Below are 14,499 nucleotides of genomic sequence, written 5' to 3'. Positions count from 1 at the left end.
CTGATTATTTCTTTAAGACACACAGCCAGAAGTACAAAATACAGTGCTAAGTTTCAGCGTTCTTAAGGACCTTGACTTCTATGTTTAAGCTGTCCTCCAGAAAGGTGGTGTTAATTTACATTCTCAAAACACTGCCTGAAAAGTTTGGGTTTTCCTACAACCTCACACCACTCCTCCCCCCACCCCCCCCATTTTTGCCAATTGGAAAATAAAAAGTGTAAGATTTTTTATTATGGAATATTTTTTAAAATATAGAGAGTAATTTAGTATACTCCTATGTTGTCATCACCTAGCTGTAACAAGCATCTAATTACAGCCACTTTTGCTTCAATGTAACATCCCATCCCTCCAACCCTGGACTATTTGGAAGTAAATGAAAAAGGGTTTTTAAATACCTTTGGCCTGTTAAACCAGAAGATCTTTTAGAAAAATACAATACATAATCTAATTCTGTCCTTCAGACTATTTTATCCCCAAACATGAGTATGTAAATAAGTAAAGACAAGCTTATTGTGCTATAAATGTTCCCTTCTAATGAATGTCTTCTGGTTTCAATAACATTTAAAAATAACTTATTTTAGGTATTAATCAGATTTGCCATTTTCTACACAGTATCTCCTAAAACAGCCACAACTACCAGAGAAATGATCACACTGGCTATTTGACTCAGTGAGTCACTCTCGAGTCCTTACTTCTGTGAGAATGTTGGTGATGTTAAGAGCATCCTCTGACTTTCTAATTCTCTAGACGAGCAATTAATAAATTATGTTATGTATAAGAACCACTTGGGATTATTATTTCAAAAATATACAGGTTCCTGGGTCCTACTCTGAGACATGTGGATTCAGCAGGTGGGGCTCAGGAATCTGTATTTTAAACAAGTACACTAGGAGATTCTGAAGTGGGTGATCCATCTCACATTTTGAGAAATATTGCTCTAAATGGACTATATTTAGAGATTTACTATGTTAGGATCACGTTAAGAAAATTTCATAAGGGTAAACAAAATTTGGATTAAGGATTTCTTGTTTATTTATCACTGCCATCATCATACTGGTCACTGTCATATTTTAAAAATACAATGGCCTAAATGTGGACACAAAACCAAACAGGTGAAAAAAAGCAAATCAAAATGGAAAGAATCACGAAGCTAGTAAATATTTTAAGTCATGACTTATTCTTTGGGGTTTACAGACAGCCTCACCATCTAGTTTCAAGTCTAGGCTCCAGGGGGTAAGTGTTTCATGGGATTCATCACGGAGGAGTACCATCCAATTTTAGATGTCTCAATGTCCCAGTCGATATCCAAGTGAGAGAACATGCGTGTGAATAAAACAAAGTCAGAGTCTTCTCTTCCTCCTATCAAATGTCAGTCTTCAAGCTCAAATTTTACTCAGAGGATCAGCTTCATATGCAGGGGATGAATTATATCTTTTAAAGGACCACATGTCTACCCTAAGCTTACAGGCCTTGATGGAAAACCTACTTCTTAATACAACAACTCAAAGTCATATGAGAGAGACACACATGGGTGAGTGTGTGTGTTCATTTGTTAGGGGACGTGAGGAGGCATTTTGTTATAGTAAGATACGACTCAGTTCACAATTGGTGCTGATGACAGTGCTATGCTGATAAAATGCCTCTAATACATCTTGATGTTTCTTGTCTAGATTAGTAATTTTAGGCTGATTTTTGCAGTATAAAGTTAAAAATTTTTCATTAAATTTTAAATTTCTATGTTTGGAATTTCATGTATTAAAAATGATTAGGTACTGCTGCCGGAATTTTAAAAAACATCCCCTATGATTAGCTCGTCAGGCATTGGTGCCATTACCGTCAGCCTACTGCTTCTTTCGGATCTAGGCTCTCCCATGAGAGCACTAGAAAAGTTTTACTGTAATTGCACTCTAGTTTTAGACAGGTTTCAAAGACCATCTCTAGGGAAACTCAGGAGCTTTAAAACACAAACACACAAACACACACACACACACACGAATGAAATAGAGCTTTCTAAAGAGTGGAGCCCTTTCCACGTATTTGAGTAGGGCCCTGGTTTCTCTCTGAATGATTAAGTCTGTACCAATCATTCTTTCTGGTTAGAAAGTATCATGTGGTGTCACACATCTGAAAAGTCCCAATAGAGAGATGAAGCATGTGATCAAAGTATGAAGGCAAGAGAGAGCATGGGAGGTCTGAAGAACGGCTAAGCAGTCTCGTATTAGGCTGCTAGGGGTGTTGGGATTAGGGGAGTGACATGGAAGAATATTAAGTACCTGTTTGCTAAAGTCAAAGAAGTCAATCTGAAAAGCCTACATACTGTATGATTCCAACTATGTGACATTTTAGAGAAGGCAAAATTATGGAGACAGTAAGTAGACCAGTGGTTGCCAGAAGTTCGAAAGGAGAGCAGGAATAAATAGGTGGAGCACGGGGTTGTTAGGCAGCGCAATTATTCTGTATGATACTGCAATGGCAGATACGTGTTGTTATACATTTGCAAAAACCCACAGAATGTACAAGACAAAGAGTAAACCATAATGTAAATATGGATTTTGGTTAATAATATATCAATACTGGCTCATCAGTTGTAACTTATGTATAACACTAACACAAGATGTTAACAACAGGGGAAAGTGGAGGAAGGCATTGAAGGGGTATATCTCTCCACTTTCTGTTCAAGTTTTCTGTAAACCTAAGACTGTTCCCTAAAATAAAGTCTACCAAATTTAAAAAATTAGATGTTCTGTGGTATTTTTCTATGGCCACAATGCTATACTCTCAAAACTGCTTGAGGAAATTTGGAGAGTATGTCTTTTTCAAGACAATGTTTAGGCTCATGTTTTTAAAAAGTAAGATAAAACACAGTAAAGTATACCGATTTTAAGTGTATAGGTTGATAAATTTTTACTTGGGTATATGCCCATATAACTATCACCCAGATCAAGATATAGAATGTTTCCAGCACCCAAGCAGGCCCCCTTGTGTCCTCTCTTCTCCCAGGGATTACCCTACATTCCCTCAAAGGTAGCCATTATTCTGATATCTATCACTATGGAATAGTTTTGCCTATTCTAGGACTTAAAGAATCATATGGGATGTAGTCATTTGTGTCTGGCTCCTGTTATTCAACAATATGTCTGTGAGATTCATGCAGGGTGGCATGTATAGCAGTATTTCACTTTTTCCAGTGCAGTGTAGTATTCCATTATGTGACTATATCATAATTTATTTATCCATTCTACTGCCAATGGCCATCTGGGGTGTCTGTAGCCAATTACATATAATGCTGCTATGAATATTCTTAAATATTGTTTTTTGATGGATATAAGCACTCATTTCTCTTGAGTATATACCCAGGAGAGTAATTGCTGAGTCACAGAGAATATGCGTGTTAAGCTCTAGTAGATGTTGCAAAACCACTTTCCAAAGTGTTGTAATATAAGATCCTTAATTTTTGCCAGAGTTTCTGCCTTACCTTCTGCCAGGTTGGTTGTCAAAGCAAATTAATGATCCCTTAACTGATCATACCACATAACTTCATTCCAGGTTCTTATTAGAAAACATAACATTGAATTTTAAGCTATCTAATCATGTTAGTGAAAACATGGAATAGCAACTCTTGTAAACTGGTAGTAGAAGCGTAAATTGGTAAAGCACTTTTGAAACTGGTTTGGCACTATTTACTAAAGTTGAACATCTACATACCCTATACCTAAAATAACCATACATTATAATTTGCTTGGGACAGTCCTGGCTTTTGCTTGTTGTCACAGCACAATTGTTAATAGTGTCCTATTTTCATTCTCAAAATTGTCCTGGTTTGAACAATAAATAATACCCACTCAGCAAACCCATTCCTAAGTATATGAACAATAGAAATAAGGATAATACACTAAAAAACATTTATAACAGTGTTCACAGCAATTTTATTCATAATAACCCCAAATGGAAATAACCCAAATAAACAGTAGAATGAATGAACAAATTATGGTATATTCATACAAGGAGATACTATCTAGTAACAAAAATGAATGAACAGACTACTGCTACATCAAACAACATGGATAAATCTCACATGTTGGGCAAAAGAAAGCCAACACAAAATAATTCATTCTGTATGATTTCATTAGTATAAAGTTAAAAACCAGGCAGACCTAATTCGTGATGCTAGAATTCAGGACAGTGAGGAGATGAGAGTGGGTACTAAGTGGGAGGAATGATGAGGAAGCTTCTAAAATGCTGGCAATGTTCTAGTTCTTGACCTGCGTGGTTGGTAAACGGGCATGTTCATTTGTGATAACTCATCAAGCTAGACACTTATGATTTGTGCATTTTTCTGTATATATCTTATACTTAAATAAAAATGTCTATTAAATAAAAGCCTAAGAAATAATATCCAGGGAAGATTGCTGGAAAGACATGCAATTGCCATTCATTCTTCTATGAGTATTTCTAAATTTTACCTTTGGACCTAAGCAGGTGATCACTAAGTTATGTATTTGGACTCCACTGTTTTAGGCCATTACAAAATTGCCCTTACTTAGATGTTAGGCCGTTAGCCTAACACTTTCCTGTTCTGTACATTTTCCTGTCCCACATGTAGACTCATAAAAGAAATTTATTTCAAATTTAAGAAAGGAAAAGAGTAACTGGTTTGGTTTTGTCTTTTATTAGACACCACAAATCTTCAATATATCACGTTCCCTGCTTTGCTCTGGCTCCCAAATATGTGGCCCACTCTGATACTGGATGCATCTTTTGTATGCTAGTATTAACTCTGATTTTACTGATTTTGCCTTAGAACTAATTCTTTTAACTATCTGATTGAACCATATGATATTGCTGTTTTTTGTAAATGAAAGTACAGTACAGCAAAGAAAGTATCAGTAATTTCATTTGGTTTAATTAACCTAATATTTGGTTATTTTTGTATTATATGTATTCATGCAAACTGCCTCAAAATCTTTGGGGAACAAGGTAGGGTATAAATCTAAAAACAAACATTTACCAGTGTGCATATTGAGTTTCTTGATTTCAATTATTGTTTAGGTGTATTCCAAAAATAAGGTCATCAATAAAACCTTCCAAATATGCTTCCAAATTTATTAGTAGCTTGACTATTTTGATAATAAAGTAGTTACACTCAGAACAAAACCCCCAAATAATCTACTAACAAAATAAAAAGATTAAAACTGCTTGCTTTACTTTTAAAAGTATTTCTTTTTTGTTTTCCAGTATTATTTTGATATTAATATTTTAAAATATTAGCATTTTATCATTATCATTTTATATTTTAATAATTTAAATATTAATAATTAATAAGAATAATTAATAGGCATAAATGTTTCCATACTTTAATATTATACCGACTGACACATATACAAACATATATATGAGTGTATTATCTATAGATACGTTTTTTCCAAATTATGATTTAACACTGCAATTAAACATCTCTTTACTTATTTATTTTATAATTTTTTTTTCTTAAGATGGACCCTGAGCTAACATCTCTTGCCAATCTTTTTTTCCCCTCCTCTCCAAGGCCCCCCAGTGTACATTTGTGTATTCTAGTTGTAGGTCCTTCTAGTTGTGCTATGTGGGACACCACCTCAGCATGGCCTGATGAGCCACGCTAGGTCCGCGCCCAGGATCAGAACCGGTGAAACCCTGGGCTGCCGCAGTGGAGTGCATGAACTTAACCACTCAGCCATGGGGCCAGCCCCCTAAATATTTAAAATCAGCACTGTTTGGAAAAATACGGAATGACTGGTTGCTGTACATATATTCTATCTCTTCCGTTAGCTCGTGATTGTGGGGATTGTTTCTTAATCATTTTTGTATCCTAGAACTTAGCATTCTGACTAGACAAGAGTAGGCACTTAAGAAATGTTGATGAACTACACTGAAAAGGCAGCAGGATTCTTGAGAAAAGCCCAGAAGTGCTGATTATTCATCCCATCCCTTTACATGTTGAATGAGAATATCAATAAGCAGACAAGAGGGAGTGGTAACATACAAGACCCAAATAACGTACTGTTTTCTTACCTGATGTGCACTGCTTCATCATGTTATGCATTAAGAGACAGAGTAAAAAGAGCAACATGTACAAATTATTTAAATAGTACTTACGACATCTAATATACTCATTACGACTTAAAAAGTTAACAAAATCTTAACCTCTTACTATCAACAAAGAGATTAGATGTTTAGGATTTCTCTGCATATATTTAACAATAATGACCTAAGAAAGCATTTAGTAACTAGAAAAGGAAAGTGATAAGCTAAGATATTATATAACTTATAAAGAATAAAGCACAAAATGCAGTATAGTTAATAAGAAAACAGGAAACTGTCATGTTCATAGTCTGATGAACGTAGGTTTTGACAGGAAACAGCAGAGTTTCTAACTGCATGACAGTAAAAATTCAAACACTAAAGAAGCGTATTAAAAAGCGTTACAGCTATTTCACATAAAAATTTTCATAAAAATTTTAAAGCTGGGAGAACCTGCAGGGATGAATATTCTGAAGCCCCAGAGGACTTCATAATCATTAAGGATACATTTTAAAATTTTTTGGTGAATCTACTTCATTAGATAAACCACTAAAGGTTAAGAGAGAAGTTTCTTTTGTAAAACAGAGAAGTGTCACAGTTTTAGAGATTTGTAGTCTTTAAACATAATTTCTTAATAAATAATAGAGAAATCTGTGCTAAGAAAATTTGATCATCTGGGCTAGTGTATATGTGGACAGAGGACACACCATGTTCTCTATGTATTTGCTTTCTTCCAGCATATTATAGAATACCGGTAATTTGAAGAAGTTAGGGTTGATTTTTACAGTTGATTTTAAAGAGACACGACAGGTTATTCTTCCTCAATTTTAAAATGTAGAGGTAATAGAATTAATAATAAACCCCTATATTTATATGATGCCTTACAGTTAAAAGTGCTTCCATGCATATTATTTCAAGCTAAAAATTTTTCCCCGTGTGCGTGATTGGAGGTTGAACTGTGCAGGCAACTACCACTTTCTGAGATTCAAAAGAAGAAGAAGGACTGCACTGAGTATTCTGAAAGACAATCAATCCACAACAAAGTGGAAAAAAGTCATCCACACACCAAAAAAACCCCTAACCAAATGAACTTTGATCACTACTAGACAGGGTTTAAACCATTGAAGTGAGTCATGTGACACCGAGTGAACTGCAAAACAGTTGCAGTAAGTTTCCAAGACTGAGTCATATCAGATTATCAAAGCTCCTATTTGTGCATTTGGGTTTGTATAATCAATCTTTGTAAAACATAGAGCTACAGCTTTTAAAGACAAATGTAACATTCCTGTAAGTGGTGTACAATATTAAAAACTTTAAATTACTGTACATTACACTTTGCATGGGAAGATGGACATAAAGTCCAATGATCAGTGTTTTATTTTTAACTTTCTAGAGACTTTATTAGTTTTTCCTCCAAAGTTTAATCAGTAATTTTGTTGGATTATTTATATAATAGTCTTAATAGTTTTTTCAGTTTTCAAAATTTAAAATAAATGTAAATGGAAAATGATATGCTAAATTTATTCTCAATAATAAGCTTCTTTAAAAACTAAACTGTACAAATGACAAAGAATAAAACTAGCAATAAGTAGACAAAGCAAAAGATTTCCAGTGAATCAGAACAGAAACCCAATAAAAGTGACCAATTGGAGTTCATGACTTTTTGACCACTGTGTTATATAGACAAGAGCCAAAATTCAGACCTACAGTACTTAAAAGTCAAATTAAGTTAAAAGATTCAAGAATTTTATTGAAATAACATAAAGTAGACAATGCTTAAAATGTTTTTGGCTTTAAGCTAAGTAAATCATTTTTTAAAAGGAGATGCAACACTTGAAGTTAAAAAATTATAGATTTTCTCTTAAATGTATAAAATGCAATAGTTAAAACACATTTTTATAAGCAAAAAAAAAAGTGTATCCACATTTATAGGTGAAAAAAGGTGCAAAGAAAAGTGTGGAATTGAAGAAACTTATACTGTGCGTTTGTTACCAGGGAAGAAGAAAGAGGGAAAAAATAAAAGTCATTTACAAAGAACTTTTAGTCTTTCTATAGCATACTTAGATTCATCCAGTATATAGTGGGACAAACAAAATGAAACTGCCATTGTCCTCTTCCTGGCAGCTGACACATCTTGATAAAATTGAAACCATTAACATTATTTAGAAGGTACTCTAATGTCAATGGCAATGAGGTTAGGAATATATGAGGTTCTATGTAAATTTATGACCAATTACAGGAAATAAATCACTTCACACTTGTTTCACTCTGAACTTTTAAAGCTACATCAAAGTACCGCGTACATTTCACTTGATTTAACCTTTAGCTGAAGCACTGAAAAAATTCAAATCTTTAGCAAAACATCCTCATGAAAACGAAGTACTTCTTTTCTATCTGGATTGAACTCTGTGAGGAGAAATTATTCTTCTCTAAAACTAAATCATAGGTTTTATCAGTCTATCCAATCACTTAACCAAATTTTAAATCATTCATCTGATAAGGAACTTATATCTAGAATTTATAAAGAATTCTTACAACTCAATTATAAAAGGACAAATAACCCAATTATGAAATGGGCAAAGGATCTGAGTAGACATTTCTCTAAAGAAGATATAAATGGCCAGTGAGCATATGGAAAGATGCCCAATATCATTAGCCATCAGGAGAATTCAAATCAAGACCAAAATGAGATGACATTCACACTTACCAGGATGGCTATAATGAAAAAGAGAGATAATAACAAGTTTTGACAAGGATGTGGAGAAATTGGAACCCTTATACACAGCTGGTGGAACCTTACATACAATCATACGGCTGCTTTGGAAAACAGTATGGCAGTTCCTCAAATGGTCAAATATAGAGTTATCATATGACCCAGTGATTCCACTACTGAGTATAAATTCAAGACAAATGAAAACATATACTCAACAAAGGAACTTGTACTTGAATGCTTGCAGCAGCATTTTTTATAACAGCCAAAAAGTGGAAACAACCTAAATGTCCATCAACTGAAGCATGGATAAATAAAAGTGGTATATCCATATAATGGAATATTATTAGGCAACAAAAAGGAATGAGGTACTGACACATGCTACAACATGGATGAACTTTATGCTAACATTATGCTAAGTTAAAGAAACTAGTCACAAATGATCACATATTGTATAATTTTATTTAAATAAAATGTCCAGAAGAGAGAACCTATAAAGACTGAAAGTACATTAGTGGTTGCCAAGGGCTGGGGGAAGGGGGCTTGGGGGAAACAAAGAGTGTCTGCTAATAAAAATGGGATTAATTTTTAACGTAATAACAATGTTCTAGGGGCAAGCCTGGTGGTGCAGCGGTTAAGTTCGCACTTTCCGCTTCTTGGTGGACCGGGGTTCACGGGTTCGGATCCAGGGTGCAGACATGGCACCACTTGGCAAAAACCCATGCTGTGGTAGGCGTCCCATGTATAAAGAAGAGGAAGATGGGCATGGATGTTAGCTCAGGGCCAGTCTTCCTCAGCAAAAAGAGGAGGATTGGCAGTAGTTAGCTCAGGGCTAATCTTCCTCAAAAAAAAAAAAATTCTAAAATTGCTTTGTAGCAATGGTTGCACAACTCTGTGAATATACTAAAAACCATTGAATTGTACACTTTAAATGGGTGAACTGTATTGTATGTGAATTACATCTCAATAAAGATGCTTTTTTATATATATAAATCAGATAGCCCTTTTGTGGGTATGTTTCCAATGGAGATATTACCAGATTGAAAATAAATAATTTTCTATTTAGGAAATGTAGAAAACTTAATTGACTAAAAAAAAATTCACCAACAATGTTAATCTTCAACATCCAATTTTTCCCTCAGCAGAAAAAGAAATAGTGGCTACCTTCTACAGCTTCATTTTAAACAGGCAGAAAATATTTGCAATTAAAAGTTTAATCCTTTAGACTGAAGTATTAAGTAAAAGGCGATGAATGCATTTGTAGTATTCATTTTTTTCAGAAACTAAAACTCCTGATGGAAAAGTAATTTTAAAAATACATAATTTACATTTATAGCCACACACCCACACTATTTTGTCACTGAACACAAAATAAGCTTTCAAACAGACAAGGTTAGTATCCCTCTGTTCCTCATTCTGAGGTGCTCACAGGCTGCTTAGTTAAGATTGGGCACTTGCAAACCACATGACCTCATGAATGCTATCTTATCATATCAGAGGTTCCTCAGAATGACCACAACAACTTAAATCAGACAGGCAGCAAAGTAGCACTAAGTCTTTGACACATATTATTGGTACGACATTTTTAGCTGTCCAGCTTGCGGGGAGTGCAAATCTGATTATCTTACGTCCAACTGCATCTGTGAGATATGGTCCCTGGAAAGCACATGATTTACTGCACTAAACACTTCCAACCACAATGTAAAGTTTTTAGTTTTTGTAAATCTGAGAGACCTAGCAATTCTCCTTTAATTGACAGTAACTTTGTGAAGCACATTTTCAAATGTTCCTAGTTTGAAAAACTGTCAATACCATCTTATTGCTTCTTTAAAAAACCAGCATTTTAAAATTGAATTACTTGATGCAAAAGAAAATGTTTTTAAAATGACTGACTATATTTCAAAGTCCTGGCATGGTAGAAGCAACTCGACTTTTATATTTAAGAATAAATAGCACTAAAAAAAGAATGTGAAGTATTGAGTAGCGTGGTGGGTAATAGTAATTAGACTGAAAAGATTCAAATTGGCTCTGAAATGAATCATTTGGACCAAGGCCTTAAGAGGAATATAATTCAAAATATAATCAGGGAAGAAGATTGCATTTTATGGATTTCCTCTTGTTTGATTAAGAAAGCTTCACCTTCAGCCATCAGATCAATCCCTCTAAATGTTATTTTCAGAACCACATACTAAGAACAAACTGGTCAGGGGAAGTCTCTCTCCCTCTGGTGTGAGAGATGCCCCTCTCTACTGACTTCCCTCCTACTTTTATAGCTGCTCCTTCTCGGTCTCCATTGTGAGCTCTTTACTTCCTCCAAACCTTTGTATATCATGACCTCTGTGCCTAAAATACCCTTCTACTCTCCTTTTCCTGGCTATCTTCTGCTCCTTCTTCAATACAGAGCTTAGGCAGCCCCATGCCCAAAGACTTTTTGACACGCTTCTAGGCCATGGTGCCTGTGGTTCTACCACAGCACTGCCCATACCTTCTGCTTCTCCCTACCAGTCTGAACTCCTTAACAGCTGGGCCTATGACTTCTGTACACCTAGCACAGGACTGGGATAAAAAGTACTTTAAAGATCATTTAGCATAACTGTTTTGGCATGTAGAAACTGAGGCAAGGCCTGAGGCATGCCTGGGAGCTGAAAGATGTTCAGATGTTGATTTTATACTGATTTCATGAATATATGAAGTCAACTGGCAACTAAGGTCACACAGTTAATCAGTGGCAGAACTAGGCATAGAATCCAGGTCTTCTGACTCTAAGTCCACTGTTCTAAAGATGACAGTTTGGTTTTTCAACCACCTGTAGTAAGACGGAGAACAAAAACAAAACTAAAGAAACCAAACTTATCAAATTAAAAAAAAAAAAAAAGAAAACAAAAATCCAGAACTGCTATTAAGAATCTGGTAAATTGCATTGATACAGATTTTTCCCCCTCTTCTCCATCTTACGGACGTGTTTAGAAGTCCTGGCATGATAATGAAAGGAGAAAGTAAGAGTTAGATGAAGAGTAGCAGTAATCAGCTTCTGAATAAATGAAAGAAGCTTTGAGTAAATGAGTAAGTTCACTGGACTTTAAAACTGCAGTTCATTTTGTTTGTCCATATCAGGTTGAATGAAATCTTCATGTACCTCCCATCAGCATCACTCTAAATGTTAACAAATATATTTACTGCTGTAGTCAGGCTAAAATCTTATCAGCATCATACAGATTATTGAAATGGTTTTACACATTTATATCATTTTCCTCATGTCTGAGATCAAAGAGTATGCTATTAGATAGTCTCTTTGCGGGAATGCTGAAAGAAGTCTCTTCCAATCTCATTGAATTAAATCCGCTTAAGAACTGCTCTAAGTAACTATAAAACCTGTCACTGTAGGCTTTATAGTTAGCTCTATTTCCCTTAAAAAATGCTTCTCAGGGGCTGGCCTGGTGGCGCAGCTGTTAAGTTTGCACGTTCTGCTTTGGCGGCCCGGGGTTCGCCGGTTTGGATCCCGGGTGCGGACATGGCACCGCTTGGCGAGCCATGCTGTGGTAGGTGTCCCACGTATAAACTAGAGGAAGATGGGCATGGATGTTAGCTCAGGGCCAGTCTCCCTCAGTAAAAAGAGGAGGATTGGCAGCGGATGTTAGCTCAGGGCTAATCTTCCTCAAAAGAAAACAAAAATAAAATAAAAAATGCTTACCATTATCTGTCTTTATTTCTTATAACCCAAGTGGTATTTAATATGCAGTTTCCCTTGAAATGGTTTCTCATGACTTCCAATCTAATTGTCATAGAGTAATTGTTGGGACTACTTATTAAGCAATTTACAGATTAGTACTAACAAACATTGTTTTACTCTCATACATTGGAAAATCTAGCTATACTCATTTGATGTAAAAAGTACTATTAAAAATAACTTGCCACCTAGCACCAGAGAACACAGAAGTGCTCAAACACTACTGAAGCCAGCTTCAAAGAGCTGCCACTGGTCAAATCTAGGACAGTTTGAACACCAAGAGAACTGATTGAATGTGTGTGTACACAGTACTATGTTAGGACTTCTGAGAGACTCTTAAGAAATATAAGGCTGAATAAGACACAGTCTTTGCCATCAAGGAATTCACAGTATATCTTACCCCTGAGCATCAAGGAGAGTATAACAACCATTAATTAAAATAAATGAAATTAAGTGCTGTGTTATCCCCATTTCTGAACTATTAAGTACTCATTATCAGTACTAACCATACAGTCTTTATCAAATTAACTGTTCCACTTTTCCCCATCGGACTGCAAATTTGTCAAGAGTAAGACTATACTGTACTTCCCATAGTGTCTGGCACAATATCAGAAAAAAAAATCCCATCATCAGATGGGATGATACAGCTTAATATCCAAATCTCACTTTATAATTCCACCTGGTTCTGCTTCTTGGCCAGCAAGATATTATCTCTTGAGGATATTTATTTGGTCCTTTAATTCTGAGTACCAGATCCAAATCCTTAGTTTCATATTGTCTAATTCCTTTCCTTATCTTTTAAATTTTCCTTTTCCAGGTGATTTCATTTTCTCATCTTACTCTCTCCTACCAGACCTGTCTTTTCTGTCATGCTCTCATGACTCAACTCTAGTTCCTTAATGAAATTACCATCATTAGAAACACATATTTTCATTAACAAATTTAAAAATTTTTTTCTACCTATCGGAGGAACAGGATACATACATATATATAATTGGGTAAAAATACCTCTTTTTATGAATATAACATAAAGTTGGAAAGTGGTCTAAAAGTTTTGAATAAAAGTAAGGTATTCTCTGTGGGATTATTATAGTTTTTCTCTGAATGTGGTATATTATATATTCTTTTTGTAGGCAAAGAATGAATGGAAAGATACAGAGTCCTCGAGATTAAAAAAATTAATCTAGAAACAATTGCTGGAAGTTTGGTCACCAGTTAAATAACAAACTCTTGAAACAGAATGTATTGAAAAGCTGAGCTAATTTATGTCCGTGGGTAAGCTTGTCTTTCTTAAGTAATAGGTATAGATGAAATTGGATTGACACTTTTTATCTACTTCTATGCTTCTGGAAATGTCAAATTTGGCTAGAAAAATCTCAGTTGCCTCTGTTTTCAGAAAATCATATAATATTTAAAAGCTAAGATTTTAGTGGCACCCACTGGAAACTGAAGCAGAATCTGAAGCGTCAAATCAGACCAATTCCCCATTCTCAGATGGAACAGAAGTCCAGAACCTGATGCTGAAAGAAAAGTAAAGAAGACTAAGTGAGAGGAAATTTCTACTAACTAGACATTGGGTTCTCATCTGAGAGAAGTAATTAATTTTAATTCAATTAAACACTTAGGGAACTCCTACTCTATCTAACATGTGATCGTTAAGTGGGCCAGCAGGATTGTGATAGGGCAGTGGGATGGAGGGGATCAGAAGCCAGAATGCCCGGGTAGTAGTTCCGTCTGTCACTAACTCGCTGTGTAACTTTGGGTAAGTCCCTTAATTCTTGGGCCCTCAGCTTCCTCATTTATCAGGTAAAAACCAGATAAACTTTAAGAACATATCTGGCTTAAAAAAAAAATACAAATCTGAAATCTCAGCGTTAAGTCTCTTTTACATGGTGATACTATTCCAGATATAAAACACTATACATTGTACAATAATTTCTTTAATCTTATGACTTCAAATAAGATAAATTGCTTATCCAAGATAAAATGGAACAAATAATAGGAA

The 14,499-nt window shown here is 35.0% G+C and overlaps 1 protein-coding gene across 12 annotated transcripts in view; it reads right to left on the bottom strand.

Annotated features, from left to right (window-relative positions):
* Positions 1-14,499, bottom strand: part of EVI5 (ecotropic viral integration site 5) — a 223,019-nt gene that overhangs the window by 10,837 nt on the left and 197,683 nt on the right. For 2 of the 12 annotated variants that reach the window (XM_070268730.1, XM_023641643.2), the window contains exon 20: positions 13,723-14,014. The exons of the other annotated variants lie outside the window; for them this stretch is intronic. In XM_070268730.1, coding sequence (XP_070124831.1) covers positions 13,985-14,014 — 30 coding nt within the window. In that variant the 3' untranslated portion in view covers positions 13,723-13,984. Of the gene's footprint in view, positions 1-13,722; positions 14,015-14,499 lie in introns of those variants that run through there. 12 annotated transcript variants of the gene reach the window in all.

Source organism: Equus caballus, chromosome 5 (assembly GCF_041296265.1).
Source record: "Equus caballus isolate H_3958 breed thoroughbred chromosome 5, TB-T2T, whole genome shotgun sequence".
Classification (NCBI taxonomy): Eukaryota; Metazoa; Chordata; class Mammalia; order Perissodactyla; family Equidae; genus Equus; species Equus caballus.
Note: the sequence above shows the minus strand (reverse complement) of the source record. Positions and strands in the feature narration are given on the sequence as shown.